The following is a 19,446-nucleotide window of genomic DNA, read 5'->3' as shown; positions in this document are numbered from 1 at the left end:
TAGTGAAACATGGAGTGTGGGAAAACCGGAACAGAAGCACTGGAGATGTGGTGCTACACTCCAATGATGCAAATTAGATGGACTGATAAGGTAAGGAATGAGGAGGTTCTGCACAGAATAAGAGGAAAGAAATGAGTGGAAAACACTCACAAAGAGAAGGGTTAGGATGATAGGAAATCTACACTCCTGGAAATTGAAATAAGAACACCGTGAATTCATTGTCCCAGGATGGGGAAACTTTATTGACACATTCCTGGGGTCAGATACATCACATGATCACACTGACAGAACCACAGGCACATAGACACAGGCAACAGAGCATGCACAATGTCGGCACTAGTACAGTGTATATCCACCTTTCGCAGCAATGCAGGCTGCTATTCTCCCATGGAGACGATCGTAGAGATGCTGGATGTAGTCCTGTGGAACGGCTTGCCATACCATTTCCACCTGGCGCCTCAGTTGGACCAGCGTTCGTGCTGGACGTGCAGACCGCGTGAGACGACGTTTCATCCAGTCCCAAACATGCTCAATGGGGGACAGATCCGGAGATCTTGCTGGCCAGGGTAGTTGACTTACACCTTCTAGAGCACGTTGGGTGGCACGGGATACATGCGGACGTGCATTGTCCTGTTGGAACAGCAAGTTCCCTTGCCGGTCTAGGAATGGTAGAACGATGGGTTCGATGACGGTTTGGATGTACCGTGCACTATTCAGTGTCCCCTCGACGATCACCAGTGGTGTACGGCCAGTGTAGGAGATCGCTCCCCACACCATGATGCCGGGTGTTGGCCCTGTGTGTCTCGGTCGTATGCAGTCCTGATTGTGGCGCTCACCTGCACGGCGCCAAACACGCATACGACCATCATTGGCACCAAGGCAGAAGCGACTCTCATCGCTGAAGACGACACGTCTCCATTCGTCCCTCCATTCACGCCTGTCGCGACACCACTGGAGGCGGGCTGCACGATGTTGGGGCGTGAGCGGAAGACGGCCTAACGGTGTGCGGGACCGTAGCCCAGCTTCATGGAGACGGTTGCGAATGGTCCTCGCCAATACCCCAGGAGCAACAGTGTCCCTAATTTGCTGGGAAGTGGCGGTGCGGTCCCCTACGGCACTGCGTAGGATCCTACGGTCTTGGCGTGCATCCGTGCGTCGCTGCGGTCCGGTCCCAGGTCGACGGGCACGTGCACCTTCCGCCGACCACTGGCGACAACATCGATGTACTGTGGAGACCTCACGCCCCACGTGTTGAGCAATTCGGCGGTACGTCCACCCGGCCTCCCGCATGCCCACTATACGCCCTCGCTCAAAGTCCGTCAACTGCACATACGGTTCACGTCCACTCTGTCGCGGCATGCTACCAGTGTTAAAGACTGCGATGGAGCTCCGTATGCCACGGCAAACTGGCTGACACTGACGGCGGCGGTGCACAAATGCTGCGCAGCTAGCGCCATTCGACGGCCAACACCGCGGTTCCTGGTGTGTCCGCTGTGCCGTGCGTGTGATCATTGCTTGTACAGCCCTCTCGCAGTGTCCGGAGCAAGTATGGTGGGTCTGACACACCGGTGTCAATGTGTTCTTTTTTCCATTTCCAGGAGTGTATTTAGACGACAGGGAAACCGGTTCCATGGTACTATAGGAAGCTGTAGAGATCACAAATTGTAAATGAAAACAGAGATTGGAATACATCCAGCAAATAATTGAGGACGCAGGTTGCAAGTTCTACTCTGAGATGAAGAGGTTGGCACAGGAGAGCAGTTCGTGGCTGGCCCCATCAAACCAGCCAGAAGACTGATAACAAAAAAGGAGGTTTCGGAGGAGACGTAGTGGACGAAATTTTGGTAAGGATCCCATGTACCGAAATTTTGGTAAGGATCTCATGTACCGTCTAAATGCAAAATCAGTTTGAGGGTCCAACGACTTTCAGATCTCCCGACAACGAGCTCTGAGCATAGCGCTGGAGGAGCACATGGCATGACCAATGTTTAGAGTATTTGTCATCGGGTTCTCTTCCACGTGACGAAGAACCTCCTCCTCAAAGTCAGCAGCGCATCCGTGGAGCATCACAGCCATCCCTCCTAGTTTCGAACGTACCAATCTCTCGCAGTCGTTGTCGCACTCTCACGACGAGACTGTCCAAGGCGCCCTATTCTCAGCCTGGTGTGCGTAGTGGGAGATTTGAAAGTGATCCCATCTTCAAACATTTTATGTCCAAACGGTACGTTTCGGAACATTGTTTCCTCATCAAAACATTGTCTATTAAGTCCCCTGTAGAAGCCCTAAAAGCCTGTAATAGGAATTTTGAATCACCCGGTATATCTGCCATCCACGTTCAGCTAGACTCGACACACAGTTCGGTAAGAGCTATTGCTGTTTCCAGAAGTATAGTGTGTATGTATTACAGTCGCATCTGTTTACTTCCATATCATCTACAATCCTAGCACCGTATTTTTTTCTGCTATGCACATTAAATAAAATTTTGTTGGAAGTCCCGAAATAATGTAGGAGCAAAGACCAGCAACTTGGTTTACTAAATTCTATTTCTTCTTCAGTTTCTGTCACAGTTGCCTTCAAAAAATTTAATTTGTGTTGACTATTTCCGGACTACATTTTCCATTCTCAAACCATACCCTTCGCTATAAAAGTTAATGTACGTATGAGTGGACTGGTGAAAATGCGTGTTAACATTAATTACTATGAAGGCTATCGCTTGAGACTGGACAGTCTAGTCGGACACTATTCACCACTAATAAAATTTTTGGAACAAACTGTGACGGAAACTGAAGAAAAAATAAAATTTAAAGCTTCGTTATTTACTGTTCTTTCTGCTGTTGCGACTTCAGTGACCAGACCAACATGTATACAAATGAATGACTTTGAACTTACATTAAACTGCAAGGCCCTTTCAGCAGCCTCGATGTCTTCTGATGAATTGGTGGCCGGCTGGTAGAAGTTTGAGTTGAGCGTAATACTGAGTTGCCCTAAAAAGAAGGACAAAAGTTAGGTAACACTGTTTGTTTGTTTTCAAACAAAGACTCCACACACACACACACACACACACACACACACACACACACACAATGAATAACATGAAACTGAATGCAAATGAGTTTACAGAGGAAACTTCGTTTCGTGATTCGTCCATGCGCTTGCCACCATATTTCCAAAAGTACAAACACTTACCACACACTTCGTGTAGATTAAGACAGGCTTCGGACAGTTATACGAGATGTGTCCCAAGCCTATAGGTCTAAAATTACACAGATGTAAAGCTTTCTAAAGTGAGTCGTTTGAGATAAGACATAATGATCGCAAATGAGCATTTCAAGCAGCTCGGGACCTTGAATGAGCCTTACGGGAACAATGTTTTATGTTTCATAAACAGCAGTTGATTGTCATAACGACGTTGTTAGAAAACAGTTGAAAGTTACATGAGACCAAATATGGGTAGGTGGGAAATTATTCAGCAGGCCAAATAATGCGCTTTCGTTATTATAAAGACCTTTGTCTGAATGGACGCGCTATTTGGTGCTTCAGCTCTTTTCTGATAGCAGGTCTCGGAGCCTCCCGCTTTAGTTCACTTTACAGAAGTTGGAATAATGTTACTAGTCACTATTTTACTATTTTCCAAATAATCATCCTTAATGACCAGCTGTACCTAAAAAAAAACCGTCACTTATCCTACTGAAGAAAAGATTTTATTTGTGCTCTTCCTCCTTCACCGACACATTATGTTGATTGCATATTTTTTCTGTGCTTTTCCACTTTCGCTTATCTAATATTTTGAGAGTTGTTTGCCTATGGGTTTTAATCCTAGTTACTGTTTATCCGACGATTATCAGTATTTTAAATGTAGTGCCGATCTCTCAATCTCCCTCAGGTTACCGAGCGAGGTGGCGCAGTGCTTAGCACACTGGACTTGCAGTCGGGAGGACGACGGTTCAAACACGCGTCCGGGCATCCAGATTTAGATTTTCTATGCTTTACCTAAGTCGCTCCAGGCAAATGCCGGGCTGGTTTCTTTCAAAGGGCACGATTTCCTTCCCCATCCTTTTCACAATCCGAGATTGTGATCCATCTCTAACGACCTGGATGTCAATGGGACGTCAGATCCAATCTTCCTTCATTCCTTCTTTCTTTCCTTCCTCCTCTCAGGTTACTACGCTGCTGAGCTTTCCGCATCCTGTTTTCAATCTCTATATCTCCTAGTCTATCACGCATTCTTCCGTTTACCGTTTCAGGGGTCCTAAGCAGCGGCATCTTCCTTCGGATATTCCCACCAACACTGCTTTCACTTGAGACGAATCCGTCGGATCCCTTATATACTCGTGTCTTTCTACTTTTCTTGACTGTTTGTTTACTTTGCCTCCTGATACCTGTTTGTGAAGATAGTAACCCTCTCGAAAGAGGTTACATTTTCATGATCAATAAAAGTGTGGGGCTGCAGTCCTCATCTCTATCCCAAGCCAGATAATACGGCCTTTCAGTCCATCAGCAGGTAGCAAAGCAGAGAAATAAATAAGGTAGACATAAGACAGTGACGATCGGTTTTCTACCCCGTGATGAAACGTGCCCGCCCATTTCTGGCTAACTCGTTTCATGAAAATCAACCTCTGTTTCCGTTTAAGTTTAATTTCCGCCAATCATTTTACTGTGAGAACAAGCAGATATCAATCAGAGCAGAAGTAATTACGATCTAACATGTAAATAGTACCCTCATCTTGGCATTTTCTGTGTTTTTGATGAACCTCTTAATATGGCCATTTCACAGTGTAATGAAAGTTACGCCATTCGGCGCCTATGGACTGTGCGTGTCAGTTCTCTGTGGCTTATTTCTGAAGTCTGCCGGAAAACGTGGGGCCCTGGAGTGCCGCCTCCAGCGCACGCCACATGGCAGCTGAGGGGGCGGTGACGAGTTATCTCGCCTTTGTCGGCTGGGCATAAAATTTTCTGGACAATAGCAACTTTGAAAAGGATATCTCCGGCCACACATTTAGGGTCGATTGTATGGTGTCTTTGACGTTACGCGTCTGAAGTATGCTCCCACGCGATGGCAAAGCAACAATTTGACGCCACGCACGGCCGTTGCACATTTCAAACGTTCGAGACGCGCTCTTTTGTTTTTTCGTTGAGCTGGTCACCAAGCTTAAAATTTCACTACGAATGAGGAATTCGTAAGGATAGTCTCCGCTGGTTCGTAGGGCGATCTCTGGTCGCACGCCTCTATTGGCCGATGGAAATATTGCCACGGTGTTTCCTTGGGTACACAGAAGAGAGTGGGTATTCCAGATGACAATTGCCTCTCGTCTGAGAGCTCAACTAATAAAAAGGCATGGCAAGGCAGGAATCGGGTCCCGACTATTGCGTGGTGCGAACTAGTATCTCGTTCCGGTGTCTGACTTCTACTGAGGCTAGATGTTGTTGTTGTTGTGGTCTTCAGTCCTGAGACTGGTTTGATGCAGCTCTCCATGCTACTCTATCCTGTGCAAGCTTCTTCATCTCCCAGTACCTACTGCAACCTACATCCTTCTGAATCTACTTAGTGTATTCATCTCTTGGTCTCCCTATACGATTTTTACCCTCCACGCTGCCCTCCAATGCTAAATTTGCGATCCCTTGATGCCTCAAAACATGTCCTACCAACCGATCCCTTCTTCTAGTCAAGTTGTGCCACAAACTTCTCTTCTCCCCAATCCTATTCAATACCTCCTCATTAGTTACGTGATCTACCCACCTTATCTTCAGCATTCTTCTGTAGCACCACATTTCAAAAGCTTCTATTCTCTTCTTGTCCAAACTGGTTATCGTCCATGTTTCACTTCCATACATGGCTACACTCCATACAAATACTTTCAGAAACGACTTCCTGACACTTAAATCTATATTTGATGTTAACAAATTTCTCTTCTTCAGAAACGATTTCCTTGCCATTGCCAGTCTACATTTTATATCCTCTCTACTTCGACCATCATCAGTTATTTTACTCCCTAAATAGCAAAACTCCTTTACTACTTTAAGTGTCTCATTTCCTAATCTAATCCCCTCAGCATCACCCGATTTAATTTGACTACATTCCATTATCCTCGTTTTGCTTTTGTTGATGTTCATCTTATATCCTCCTTTCAAGACACTGTCCATTCCGTTCAACTGCTCTTCCAAGTCCTTTGCTGTCTCTGACAGAATTACAACATCGGCGAACCTCAAAGTTTTTACTTCTTCTCCATGAATTTTAATACCTACTCCAAATTTTTCTTTTGTTTCCTTTACTGCTTGCTCAATATAGAGATTGAATAACATCGGGGAGAGGCTACAAGCCTGTCTCACTCCCTTCCCAACCACTGCTTCCCCTTCGTGCCCCTCGACTCTTATAACTGCCATCTGGTTTCTGTACAAATTGTAAATAGCCTTTCGCTCCCTGTATTTTACCCCTGCCACCTTCAGAATTTGAAAGAGAGTATTCCAGTTAACGTTGTCAAAAGCTTTCTCTAAGTCTACAAATGCTAGAAACGTAGGTTTGCCTTTTCTTAATCTTTCTTCTAAGATAAGTCGTAAGGTTAGTATTGCCTCACGTGTTCCAACATTTCTACGGAATCCAAACTGATCTTCCCCGAGGTTGGCTTCTACCAGTTTTTCCATTCGTCTGTAAAGAATTCGCGTTAGTATTTTGCAGCTGTGACTTATTAACCTGATAGTTCGGTAATTTTCTCATCTGTCAACACCTGCTTTCTGGAATTATTATATTCTTCTTGAAGTCTGTGTGTATTTCGCCTGTCTCATACATCTTGCTCACCAGATGGTAGAGTTTTGTCATGACTGGCTCTCCCAAGGCCATCAGTAGTTCTAATGGAATGTTGTCTACTCCCGGGGCCTTGTTTCGACTCAGCTCTTTCAGTGCTCTGTCAAACTCTTCACGCAGTATCTTATCTCCCATTTCATCTTCATCTACATCCTCTTCCATTTCCATAATACTGTCCTCAAGTACATCGCCCTTGTATAAACCCTCTATATACTCCTTCCACCTTTCTGCCTTCCCTTCTTTGCTTAGAACTGGGTTGCCATCTGAGCTCTTGATATTCATACAAGTGGTTCTCTTCTCTCCAAAGGTCTCTTTAATTTTCCTGTAGGCAGTATCTATCTTACCCCTAGTGAGACAAGCCTCTACATCCTTACATTTGTCCTCTAGCCATCCCTGCTTAGCCATTTTGCACTTTCTGTCGATCTCATTTTTGAGACGTTTGTATACCCTTTTGCCTGCTTCATTTACTGCATTTTTATATTTTCTGCTTTCATCAATTAAATTCAATATTTCTTCTGTTACCCAAGGATTTCTATTAGCCCTCGTCTTTTTACCTACTTGATCGTCTGCTGCCTTCACTACTTCATCCCTCAGAGCTACCCATTCTTCTTCTACTCTATTTCTTTCCCCCATTCCTGTCAATTGTTCCCTTATGCTCTCCCTGAAACTCTCTACAACCTCTGGTTCTTTCAGTTTATCCAGGTCCCATCTCCTTAAATTCCCACCTTTTTGCAGGTTCTTCAGTTTCAATCTGCAGTTCATAACCAATAGATTGTGGTCAGAATCCACATCTGCCCCTGGAAATGTCTTACAATTTAAAACCTGGTTCCTAAATCTCTGTCTTACCATTATATAATCTATCTGATACCTATTAGTATCTCCAGGATTCTTCCAGGTATACAACCTTCTTTTCTGATTCTTTAACCAAGTGTTAGCTATGATTAAGTTATGCTCTGTGCAAAATTCTACAAGGCGGCTTCCTCTTTCATTTCTTCCCCCCAATCCATATTCACCTACTATGTTTCCTTCTCTCCCTTTTCCTACTGACGAATTCCAGTCACCCATGACTATTAAATTTTCGTCTCCCTTCACTACCTGAATAATTTCTTTTATCTCGTCATACATTTCATCAATTTCTTCATCGTCTGCAGAGCTAGTTGGCATATAAACTTGTACTACTGTAGTAGGCATGGGCTTTGTGTCTATCTTGGCCACAATAATGCGTTCACTATGCTGTTTGTAGTAGCTAACCCGCACTCCTATTTTTTTATTCATTATTAAACCTACTCCTGCATTACCCCTATTTGATTTTTTATTTATAACCCTGTAATCACCTGACCAAAAGTCTTGTTCCTCCTGCCACCGAACTTCACTAATTCCCACTATATCTAACTTTAACCTATCCATTTCCCTTTTTAAATTTCCTAACCTACCTGACCGATTAAGGGATCTGACATTCCACGCTCCGATCCGTAGAATGCCAGTTTTCTTTCTCCTAGATAAGACGTAGTTCATCAGGCCTCGTGTGATCTCTAGGGACGTCATCGTAACGTTTTATTTCACTTGACGTCGTATTCATAACTTCTATTTTAGTTTCTTCATTACATTCACTATTGGCGAGTGGTCTCTTATTTGGATCGGGGGGGTGGGGGGGGGGGGGGGGGGGGGAGGAGGACGCACGGTGCTCACTACCGTGCCAAGTGCATATATTAATTCCTGTGTGTATGTAAATAGTGCTCCTCATCCTGCGTAACGCAGTTATTCCTGCCATGTCGATTAAAGTTGATTCGGTCACGATCCCTGCATGTAACGCCTCTTGTATGGTATGGAGCTCGTAAGGAACTGCTCGACCATTTGAACGCATTTTTTTTTAATCTCTAAGCACAATTCTATGGTAGCGTTTTGTAAATCACGAGTGAGTCCTTCCCATGATTTCATATGACTGTTATAGCCACCATATTCAGTGCTTAACGGTCCCTGTCCATAGCTATGTGAGGTCTGTCGGGTCTTGGTTTAGCTATGGTTTTCCTTTGCGTTTCCTCTTCACAAGTACATCATCAATAGTTGGCTTGGGCAACTGTAGAAGGTTGAAATATTCCGATGGATTTGTTATCCATGTGACATCCAGTCGAGATCTCCTCACCGAACCATTCTGCTGTTTCTGCTTTTGTACTGCAAACAGAATAATCCTGCCTCCTTTTACAGTCGCGCGTCCGCCTCTCATAACGTCTAGTGGTCAGTTGCGCAATACGTGGTGGTGCCCGGATGGTTTTTATCAGATGGTGTATACAGACAGGCCATTAGTGCCCTAATCATCGAATGGAAACCTAACAACCCTGTTGCTGTGGAGCTCATGAGCGAACTGTTGAACATGTGGCCAACGAATGCCCTTAGTGTAAATATTTTGGAATGCTTAAACTTCACAGACGTCACTCCTTCAGATATCAAACAGCAACAGATACTAAATGTGTAAGTGGGGCTGATGCTTCTATATCGAAGTTTTGTACGTCTCTTTCTATGTTAGTTTTTCCAATATGTCGTTCATTTACGATGTAAAAGATAACTGTAGTTAATAATTACAATAAATTATAGTTGCTGTTGCACAAAACATGATTCTTTGTCATGACAGGTTCTCAAGTGATCGACACCTACATGTGCACTCCGCGAGCTACCTTACGGTGTGTGGAGCTGAGAACTTTGTGTACCACTGTAATTTCCCCCTTCTCCTGAAAATTCGCGAGTGTTCCGCGGGAACAACGATTGCATGTTACCCTCCGTAATATATTGGTTGGATCCTCTAGGAACGTACTCTCTCGGAACTTCAAAAGTAGATCATACCGTGATGCAGAACACCTCTCTTGCAGCGTGTACCACCGGAGTTGGTTGATCAAGTCGATGACGGTCTCGTGCTTACTAAATGAACCTGTAACGAAGCGTTCTTTTTCTTTGGAGCGTCTCTACTTCCTCTCAGTCGTTTCTAGTATGGAACCAATATTTTTTTTCTTTATTGTGATTTTAATACCTGTACAACAGGTGGGCTGGCAGCAGCACAATACGCCGCTCTTCAGCCAAAGACAGTACAACAATGATACAACAGAGAAGACGCATGAGTTGGAACAAAACGGCGGGGAAAAAACAGTAGACATATGAACATAAAAAACATGAAGCCTTTCACACTCAATGACAATCCACACTACAGACTGTTGACACGAAGCACAAACACTGAAGATGTCGATGGCACTGGTGAAAGATGGAGTGTGACGGTGAACACTGAACACTAAACACGACGGCACACACGAGACACTGATGGCGATGATCTCCGGCGCGCGAATGTCCACTTAGTGTGTGCGAGTCCGGGGACCTGCCAAGAGGGGTGATGTGGGGGAGAGGGGAGAACAAGGATGCCAATGGCTGAGGAGATGGGGGGAGGAGGAGAGGGACAGGGGAGGGGAAGCCCGGGGCAGGAGTGGGGAGAAATGGAGGAGGGAGGGAAGAGGGAGAGAAGGGAGGGTGCCCAAAGGAGCAAACACAGGAAGAGGGAGGGAGGATCAAAGTTGGTAGGAGGGGTAGATGGAGGGGAGGAGGGCATCATCAGGGAGAGGGAGCTGGCGGAAGCCACCTTGGGAGAGCGTAAGGAGGGTGGAGAGATGGAGACCGGGTGGGACGTGGGAATACAGGCGCGGCAGCGGGAGGGGAGGGGAGGAGAGGATGGGCAAGACAAGTGGGTGAGGAGGATCGAGTTTGTGGAAGGTGTACAGGATCTGTATCCTTTCAAGGAAATGGAGGAGGTGGGGGAACGGAATGAAATCGTACAGAATCCGCGTGGCGGAGGGGAGACGGATGCGATAGGGGAGGCGGAGAGCATGGCGTTTAATGATTTGAAGGGATTTATAAAAGGTAGGGGGGGGGCGGATATCCAGGCCGGATGGGCGTAACAAGGGATAGGGCGGATGAGGGATTTATAGGTGTGGAGGATGGTGGAGGGGTCCAGACCCCACGTACGGCCGGAAAGGAGCTTGAGGAGATGGAGTTCGGAGAGTGCGTTGGCTTGGATTGTCCGGAGATGGGGGGTCCAGGAGAGTCGACAGTCGAGGGTGACGCCAAGGTACTTAATGGTGGGGGTGAGGGCGATAGGACGGCCATAGATGGTAAGATAGAAATCAAGGAGCCGGAAGGAAGGAGTGGTTTTGCCTACAACGATCGCCTGGGTTTTGGAGGGATTGACCTTGAGCAACCACTGGTTGCACCAAGTGGTGAACCGGTCAAGATGGGATTGGAGAAGGTGTTGGGAGCGCTGCAGGGTGGGGGCAAGGGCAAGGAAGGCGGTGTCATCGGCAAACTGGAGAAGGTGGGCGGGGAGTGACGGCGGCGGCATGTCCGCCGTATATAAAAGGTACAGAAGGGGGGAGAGGACGGAGCCTTGGGGCACACCGGCGGAGGGAAAAAAGGTGTAGGAATCCGTGTTATGGATGGTGACGTAGGAAGGACGGTGGGAGAGAAAGGAGCCGATCAGACAGACATAGTTAATTGGAAGGGCGAAGGTTTGGAGTTTGAAGAGGAGACCGGAATGCCATACACGGTCATAAGCACGTTCGAGGTCCAGGGAGAAGAAGACTGCACAGCGACGGGAATTAAGCTGTTCGGAAAGGAGATGAGTGAGGTGAAGGAGAAGGTCGTTGGAAGAGAAGGACGGCCGAAAGCCACACTGGGTAACGGGAAGGAGGTGGTGCTGGCGGAGATGCTGGTGGATGCGGCGGGTGAGGATAGATTCCAGGACCTTGTTGAAGACCGAGGTAAGGATGATGGGACGGTAGGAGGAGACGGCGGACGGTGGTTTACCAGGTTTAAGGAACATCAGGATACGGGAGGTTTTCCACAGGTCGGGGTAGTAGCCGGTGGACAGGACCACATTGTAGAGCCTGAACAGGGTGGAGAGGAAAGAGACAGGAGCTTCACGAAGGTGACGGTAGGTGACACGATCGTGACCAAGAGCGATGTTGCGTTTCGTGCGGAGTGTAGCAATGAGATCCTGTGTAGTGATAGGGGCATTGAGTTTACGGAACCAATATCAGTGAGTAATATTTAAGTATTAGTCGAACGAATGTTTCGTATGATAGTTCCTTCGTTGATGAACTACATTTCCTGGGGATTCTTCCAGCGAAACTCACTCTGGCATTTGCCTTACTTGCGGTTAATTTTCTGTGGTCGTTTTCATTTCAAATGGCTCTACAGGGTGGTCCATTGATCGTGACCGGGCCAAATATCTCACGAAATAAGCGTCAAACGAAAAAAGTACAAAGAACGAAGCTTGTCTAGCTTGAAGGGGCAAACCAGATGGCGCTATGGTTGGCACACTAGATGGCGCTGCCATAGGTCAAACGGATATCAATTGCGTTTTTTAAAATAGGAACCCCATTTTTATTACATATTCGTGTAGTACGTAAAGAAATATGAATGTTTTAGTTGGACCACTTTTTTCGCTTTGTGATAGATGGCGCTGTAATAGTCACAAACATATCGCTCACAATTTTAGACGAACAGTTGGTAACAGGTAGGTTTTTTAAATTAAAATACAGAACGTAGGTACGTCTGAACATTTTATTTCGGTTCTTCCAATGTGATACATGTACCTTTGTGAACTTATCATTTCTGAGAACGCATGCTGTTACAGCGTGATTACCTTTAAATACCACATTAATGCAATAAATGCTCAAAATGATGTCCGTCAACCTCAATGCATTTGGCAATACGTGTAACGACATTCCTCTCAACAGCCGGCCGCGGTGGTCTAGCGGTTCTAGGCGCTCAGTCCGGAACCGCGAGACTGCTACGGTCGCAGGTTCGAATCCTGCCTCGGGCATGGAGGTGTGTGATGTGCTTAGATTAGTTAGTAAGTAGTTCTAAGTTCTAGGGGACTGATGACCATTCCTCTCAACAGCGAGTAGTTCGCCTTCCGTAATGTTCGCACATGCATTGACAATGCGCTGACGCATGTTGTCAGGCATTGCCGGTGGATCACAATAGCAAATATCCTACAACTTTCCCGAGAGGAAGAAATCCGGGGACGTCAGATCCGGTGAACGTGCGGGCCATGGTATGGTGCTTCGACGAACAATCCACCTGTCATGAAATATGCTATTCAATACTGCTTCAACCGCATGTGAGCTATGTGCCGGACATCCACCATTTTGTAAGTACAACACCATTTTGTCATGCAGTGAAACATCTTCTAGTAACATCGGTAGAACATAACGTAGGAAATCAGCATACATTGCACCATTTAGATTGCCATCGATAAAATGGGAGCCAATTATCCTTCCTCCCATAATGCCGCACCATACATTAACCCGCCAAGGTCGCTGATGTTCCACTTGTCGCAGCCATCGTGGATTTTCCGATGCCAAATAGTGCATATTATGCCGGTTTACGTTACCGCTGTTGGCGAATGAATGACGTTTCGTCACTGAATATAACGCGTGCAAAAAATTTGCCATCGCCCCGTAATTTCTCTTGTGCCCATTGGCAGAACCGTACACGACGTTCAGAGTCGTCGCCATGCAATTTCTGGTGCGTAGAAATATGGTACGGTACAAGCGATGTTGATGTAGCATTCTCAACACCGACGTTTTTGAGATTCCCGATTCTCGCGCAATTTGACTGCTACTGATGTGCGGATTAGCCGCGACAGCAGCTAAAACACCTACTTGGGCATCATCATTTGTTGCAAGTCGTGGTTGACGTTCCACATGAGGCTGATAACTTCCTGTTTCCTTAAATAATGTAACTATCCGGCGAATGGTCCGGACACTTGGATGATGTCGTCCAGGATACCGAGCAGCATACATAGCACACCTCCATTGGGCATTTTGATTACAGTAGCCATACATCAACACGATATCGACCTTTTCCGCAATTGGTTCAAAAATGGGTTCAAATGGCTCTGAGCGCTATGGGACTTAACATCTATGGTCATCAGTCCCCTAGAACTTAGAACTACTTAAACCCAACTAACCTAAGGACGTCACACAACACCCAGTCAGCAATTGGTAAACGGTCCATTTTAACACGGGTAATGTACGAGTATCACGAAGCAAATACCGTCCGCACTGGCGGAATGCTACGTGATACCACGTACTTATACGTTTGTGACTATTACAGCGCCATCTATCCAACTAAAACATTCATATTTCTTTACGTACTACACGAATATGTAATAAAAAATGGGGGGTTTTGATATCCGTTTGACCTATGGCAGCGCCATCTACAGGGCCAACAATAGCGCCATCTGGTTTCCCCCTTCAAGCTAGACGAGTTTCGTTCTTTTTAGTTTTTTCGTTTGATGCTTATTTCGTGAGATATTTGGCCCGGTCACTATCAATGGACCACCCCGTATATGCAAACTCCTAGATATTTTACGGAAGTAACTGTTTCCAGTGATTGTTCTGCAACTGTGTAATAAAAAAAATAAAGGGTTTATCTGCCTATGTATTCGCAGTGCGTTACGTTAGTATATATTGATGGTCTATTGCCACTCCCTGCATCAATCGTCGATCCTCTGAAGCTCTTCCTCCATTTCGCTACAGTTTACTAGCGTCGCGACTTCTGTGCATACAGCAGCATTATCCGCGAAAAGCCTCATGGAATTTCCTACAACATCCACTTGGTCATGTGGAAGTATTGTGAAAAGTAATGATCCTATAACACTTCCCTGGCGCACTCCCCTAGTTACTTTAACGCCTGAAGACTTCTCTCCACTCGGAATGACTTCTTTTTGCTAGAAACTCTTCTGCCCACTCAGACAGTTGGTCTGATATTCCGTGCGCTTGCATTTTGTTGATTAGGCGGCAGAGAAAAACTGTACCGAACACCTCACGGAAGTCAAAAGTCACGGTATACACCTGCCTATCTGTATCTACTGTTCTCTGGATCTTGTGGACGAACAGAGCGAACTGTATTTTCCACGATGGTTGTTTTCGGAACCCACGTTGGTTTCTACAGATGAGATTTTCGTTCTCCAGAAATGTAATACCAAAGCATCAAACATGTTCCAATGTTCTACGACAGACCAATGTCAGAGATGTAAGCCTTTAGTTTAGAGCGCGTATTCGACGACTCTTCTTGTAAACAAGAATGAACTCCGCTTTTTTCCAATCATTATGTACGTTTCACTCCTACAGAGACTTGCAGTAAACTGCTGCTAGAAAGGCGCAGATTCTTTCTCATACTCTGTGCAGAACTGTATTGGTATCCCACCAGGTCCAGTCATTCGTCTTTTGAACGATTGCAATTGCTTTTATATTCCTTGATCATGTATTTCATAACCTGTCATTCATTTAACACAAAAGTAGTCCTGTTGCGAGCCCAGTATCTGTTGCTCTGCCATCCGAATAACTAAAAATTAAATGGATCCGACATTAGTAGACCTTCATACACTCGGATGATACGTATGTATGTATGTATGTATGTATCCGAATCCCGCTCCGGCTACTGCCGGGTCTGGGTGCATAATTTTGGTAAGACTCTGCCCACGCATCCTCTTAACGTGCCCGTACCATCTTAATCTCTTTTTTTTTCGATTTCCTCTCTCATACTTCCTTGTTTACGGTTCTTTCTAATATCTACATTCCTCACTCTGTCCACTCTTATTTTTCCCTTAACTGCTCTGAGAAATTTCATTTCCCCTGCTTGCAGTCTGCTCCAGTCCCTTTCTGTCATTGTCCATGTTTCTCCTCCATAGGTGACAATAGGGAAGTGATAGCTCTTATACATAAGGATGGTACTTATTAAGCCATGTTGTCTGTGTACTGACGTCATCATCCATGGTAACCGGCTTAGCAATAAGAAAATTTTTGAAATAGTGTAAATTAAAGATTAAATCAGAGTTACGAGGTTATCAGACATTATGACTTGGGAGCATGTGGGTGGTGGAATGTGGCCTCGCGTTCTCACGGGACAAGATTATTTCAGGAGATAGCTTTCTGATACCAGCTGCATGACGCAGAGTTGGTGACATCACACTGTTAACAATTACTCATTCAAGAAGCAAAGTTCATTTTTTGTTGCTGTTGTAAGTTAGTTTTTTCTTCGCGATGAAGTACGAGAAATCCAATTCCATTGATTTTTTTCGTCTGTTCAGTTCTCGGGTTACACATGCGCTAAACACTTGTGCTCTTTGCCAATATTAGAAAACTCAATATACTCTCATTTCAGAAACGAACTGATACTTATGAACGTTCAGCAAAACTTTTAGATTGTGTTATACATATTTTACTGTTTCCTACAGTGCAAAATATCATTTTATGGGCACTTTTGTGTTCGCCCTGTGGCTAATACGGGTATGGGCTCTATAGCCAACTTCCATTACCCGGGGAAAGAATGTTGCTTTCAGCCTGCAGGTGAAGGGCCAATACTCCCCTAATCCTCTTAAATGGGCTGTTGTGGAGGCCTACGGGGCTGGCTCAAAGGCGAGTGCTTTTCCCAGGCGGCGAGGTATTTGGTGTTTTGAAGCGCCCTACAGCAGGAAGCAGCACCTTAGAGCAAACGCAGTTAACGTTAGCAGGGAAAGTCCAATATAAATGCGTGAATTCTGTTGCTGAGGCTGAGTGGCTGAAAGGGATTATTTTCAAATAACCTCGTGGGTTTGCTCGGAACTCGCGAAGTCAAGGAGTTGGCTGCTAGCCCTCTTGGGGTGCATGAGGTTAGTTTTGAGCCCGCTGGGACGTTGTCGGTGTTGCGGAGTGTACTTGAGAAGTCGGTTGTAATGGATCAGTAATTTTGTTCTTCCTACGTGAAAAGATTCGGAAAAGTTGGAAAGTACGTACCTGTGAGCGGCTTGGGAATCGGCTTACTCATTTGCCAGCCTTCAAGTTAAGTGGGCGTACACGTATTCTGAGGCCGCAAGCAGATCGTGGAGCCATGAGGTAACTGCAGATGTTGCTCAAAGAAAGAGGCTGACTTGGGGAGGTGTAATACATCTACATCATCATCATCACTTCAAGCAATAGACCTTTCTCCGTTTTGACTGTTACAGTACCAACCGCTTCCTCGGTTTCCATGACTTCTTGTCCCAAATGGTTTAAACCTTCTTATATGGAGAGGTAATCTTTGTCTATTCATCCTTTCGAGACATTCATTCCAGTTTCTCCTATTTTCTTGTATTTTACAGAGGATTTACGTACAAGGGCTTGCTGAAAAGTAATGCCTCCGAAATTTATGTGAAAACTCTTTAAAGCCTTTTAAATAAAAAAACGTTATTAACATTCTGTAGGGAGCTATAGGGGAAGATGGGTAATAAATAGCCGGCCGGAGTGGTTGAGCGGTTCTAGGCGCTACAGTCCGGAGCCGCGCGACCGCTAAGGTCGCAGGTTCGAATCCTGCCTCGGGCATGGATGTGTGTGATGTCCTTAGGTTAGTTAGGTTTAAGTAGTTCTAAGTTCTAGGGGACTGATGACCTCAGCAGTTAAGTCCCATAGTGCTCAGAACCATTGGAATTGATAATAAATAAATATTACGAAAGTAAGTGTACAATGTGCATGCCGCTAAAACTCATAAACTAGTCCCGGTACGGTGAAGGGAGTTGCATGACGTGGTAGCCTCTATTCCTCATCCATGAAGAAGGTTCCCATTTTTACCTGAAGGACGTGCTTTTGAAGATATAATGACTAGGAAGATTCACACCTCTAGAAATGTCTAGAACATTCTAGAATTTTCAATAGCATTTGAGAACATTCCAGAACATTCTAGGGTATTCGAGAGTATTTCAAAACATTCCAGAATGTTGCACAATGTTCCGGGATTCGGGCTGATTCCAAAACGTTCGGCAACATTCCGGTATATCCCAGGTAATTTTGAAACTTTCAAGAACACTCGCGAATGTTGTGGAACATTTTTGACGATTTGAAGCCTTTTTGGTATGTTCTGGAATTCGTCACTGGTGTGGATATCCATTGGTAGGGCTACATAAAGCAAGATCCGTCGTGGGTTCGACGACAGTTTCTTATCAATGACGAAGTGAGGAACCCAAAAAGTAGTGCAGTGAGTGAGTAAAAGCAAACAGTGAAGTGTGCGCAGTAAAAATGATACAGTGACTGAATGTAAACCGAAAATAAAGTGTGAAAAGTATGTCAAGTATACTTAGTGAATTTGTTGCTAAAAAGTTGATTTCAGTTATGTTTTAGACAATGCTCTAACGTAAAAGAGGAGGAGGACAACTAAACAGTACCACCTAATAAATGAAGTATTCCGCTACTACCCGACGGAAGAATATACCAGATACGTGTTAAGGGGGGTAGGACGTCAAACGGGCCGACTTGGAGCAGGAGAGGCATCACAGGACATTTTAATTTCCAGTGTCTATACTTTGACAAACAAAATTCATAAAACTTTATCAGCGTCACTAGGAAGGATTCAGATTCACACTCATTGCAGTGGAAGTTCGAAAACATAACAAAATAATTTTTTTACGTGGAAATTGCATCATTTTTTCCCTTCTAATGGCTGCATTTGTTGCTGTAGGTGCACTTTTCTTCATAAATTAGAGAGATTCTTCGATGAATTTTGCACATCATACATACCAACTCACTGGTGTATGAAACTCGAGAACTTATTTAATTTCTGAAAAAACGAATAAACTGTTATATTTTAAACTTCATGTTTAGGAAAAACACAAATTTTCTAGTTAATTACCTCAATTTTTATCACAGTTTTTAATAGATTTGGAAAATTCTAGAGTTTCATACACCTTTAAATTTGGTTTGTATGCTGTGCAAAATTCATCGAAGAATCTCTCTTACTTACGAAGAAAAGTGTACCTATAGCAACAAATGCAGCCATTAGTAAGTAAAAAAAATGATGACATTTCACATGTAAAAAAATTACTTCGTTATGTTTTCAAACATCCACTGCTATGATTGTGAATTCTGAATCCTTCCTGGTCATGCTGACAAAGTTTTATGAATTTATTTGTAAAAGTATAGACAGTGGAAATTAAAATGTCCTGTGGTGCCTCTCCTGCTCCAAGTCGGCCCGTTTGACGTCCTACCCCCCTTAATGGGAAAATGGATAACATCTGCCAATTTTGCAACGCGAAAGGATTCAGTAGAGAAACAAGAATTCTGTTACATGCATGGAATAATTCGATTACCACCACTGGAAGCACCTCAGCAGGAATTTTTACATTACATGAGCGGGGAAACTCCAGAATTAAAATTTCTTCAAAATATAAAAGCGTACAATGCCTGCTGCCAAATGTCTTCTTTCGGTATCACTTCGACCAACACTAACAGAGATGAAATCGAGTATGTATTTTACATCGAAGAACAAATCTATTACAACATACTACCACTACCAACGAAGAGCATAAATTTCTGCAAGCGTATTTCATCGAAAATAAAGAAATAGAAATTGATCAATGATGCACAAATATCAGTGGTCCAAGACAAGAAGTAGTCCGAGATGTAGAGACAATCTTACACGTACACAATCAACTGATTCACATATTCAAAACAGCAGTAGATCAAATTATTTCTGATGACTATAAATCTATAATTGGAGCCGACAAAAGACCACATGGAGAACACGAACGTCGATTTAATGCACCTCAGATAGACTAAGTCGCCATCTTAATTGTGGACAATGAAAACACGAGC

General features: G+C 44.5%; 1 protein-coding gene across 2 annotated transcripts in view; it reads right to left on the bottom strand.

Moving 5' to 3' along the window:
- The window catches only part of LOC126199275 (myrosinase 1-like), a 338,624-nt gene that overhangs the window by 111,767 nt on the left and 207,411 nt on the right, over positions 1 to 19,446 (bottom strand). For both annotated transcript variants that reach the window (XM_049936084.1, XM_049936085.1), the window contains exon 6: positions 2,890 to 2,984. In XM_049936084.1, the coding sequence (XP_049792041.1) occupies positions 2,890 to 2,984 (95 nt within the window). The remainder of the gene's footprint in view (positions 1 to 2,889; positions 2,985 to 19,446) is intronic.

This window comes from Schistocerca nitens, chromosome 8, assembly GCF_023898315.1.
Source record: "Schistocerca nitens isolate TAMUIC-IGC-003100 chromosome 8, iqSchNite1.1, whole genome shotgun sequence".
Lineage (NCBI taxonomy): Eukaryota > Metazoa > Arthropoda > Insecta > Orthoptera > Acrididae > Schistocerca > Schistocerca nitens.
This window is presented reverse-complemented; position numbering and strand designations above follow the sequence as displayed.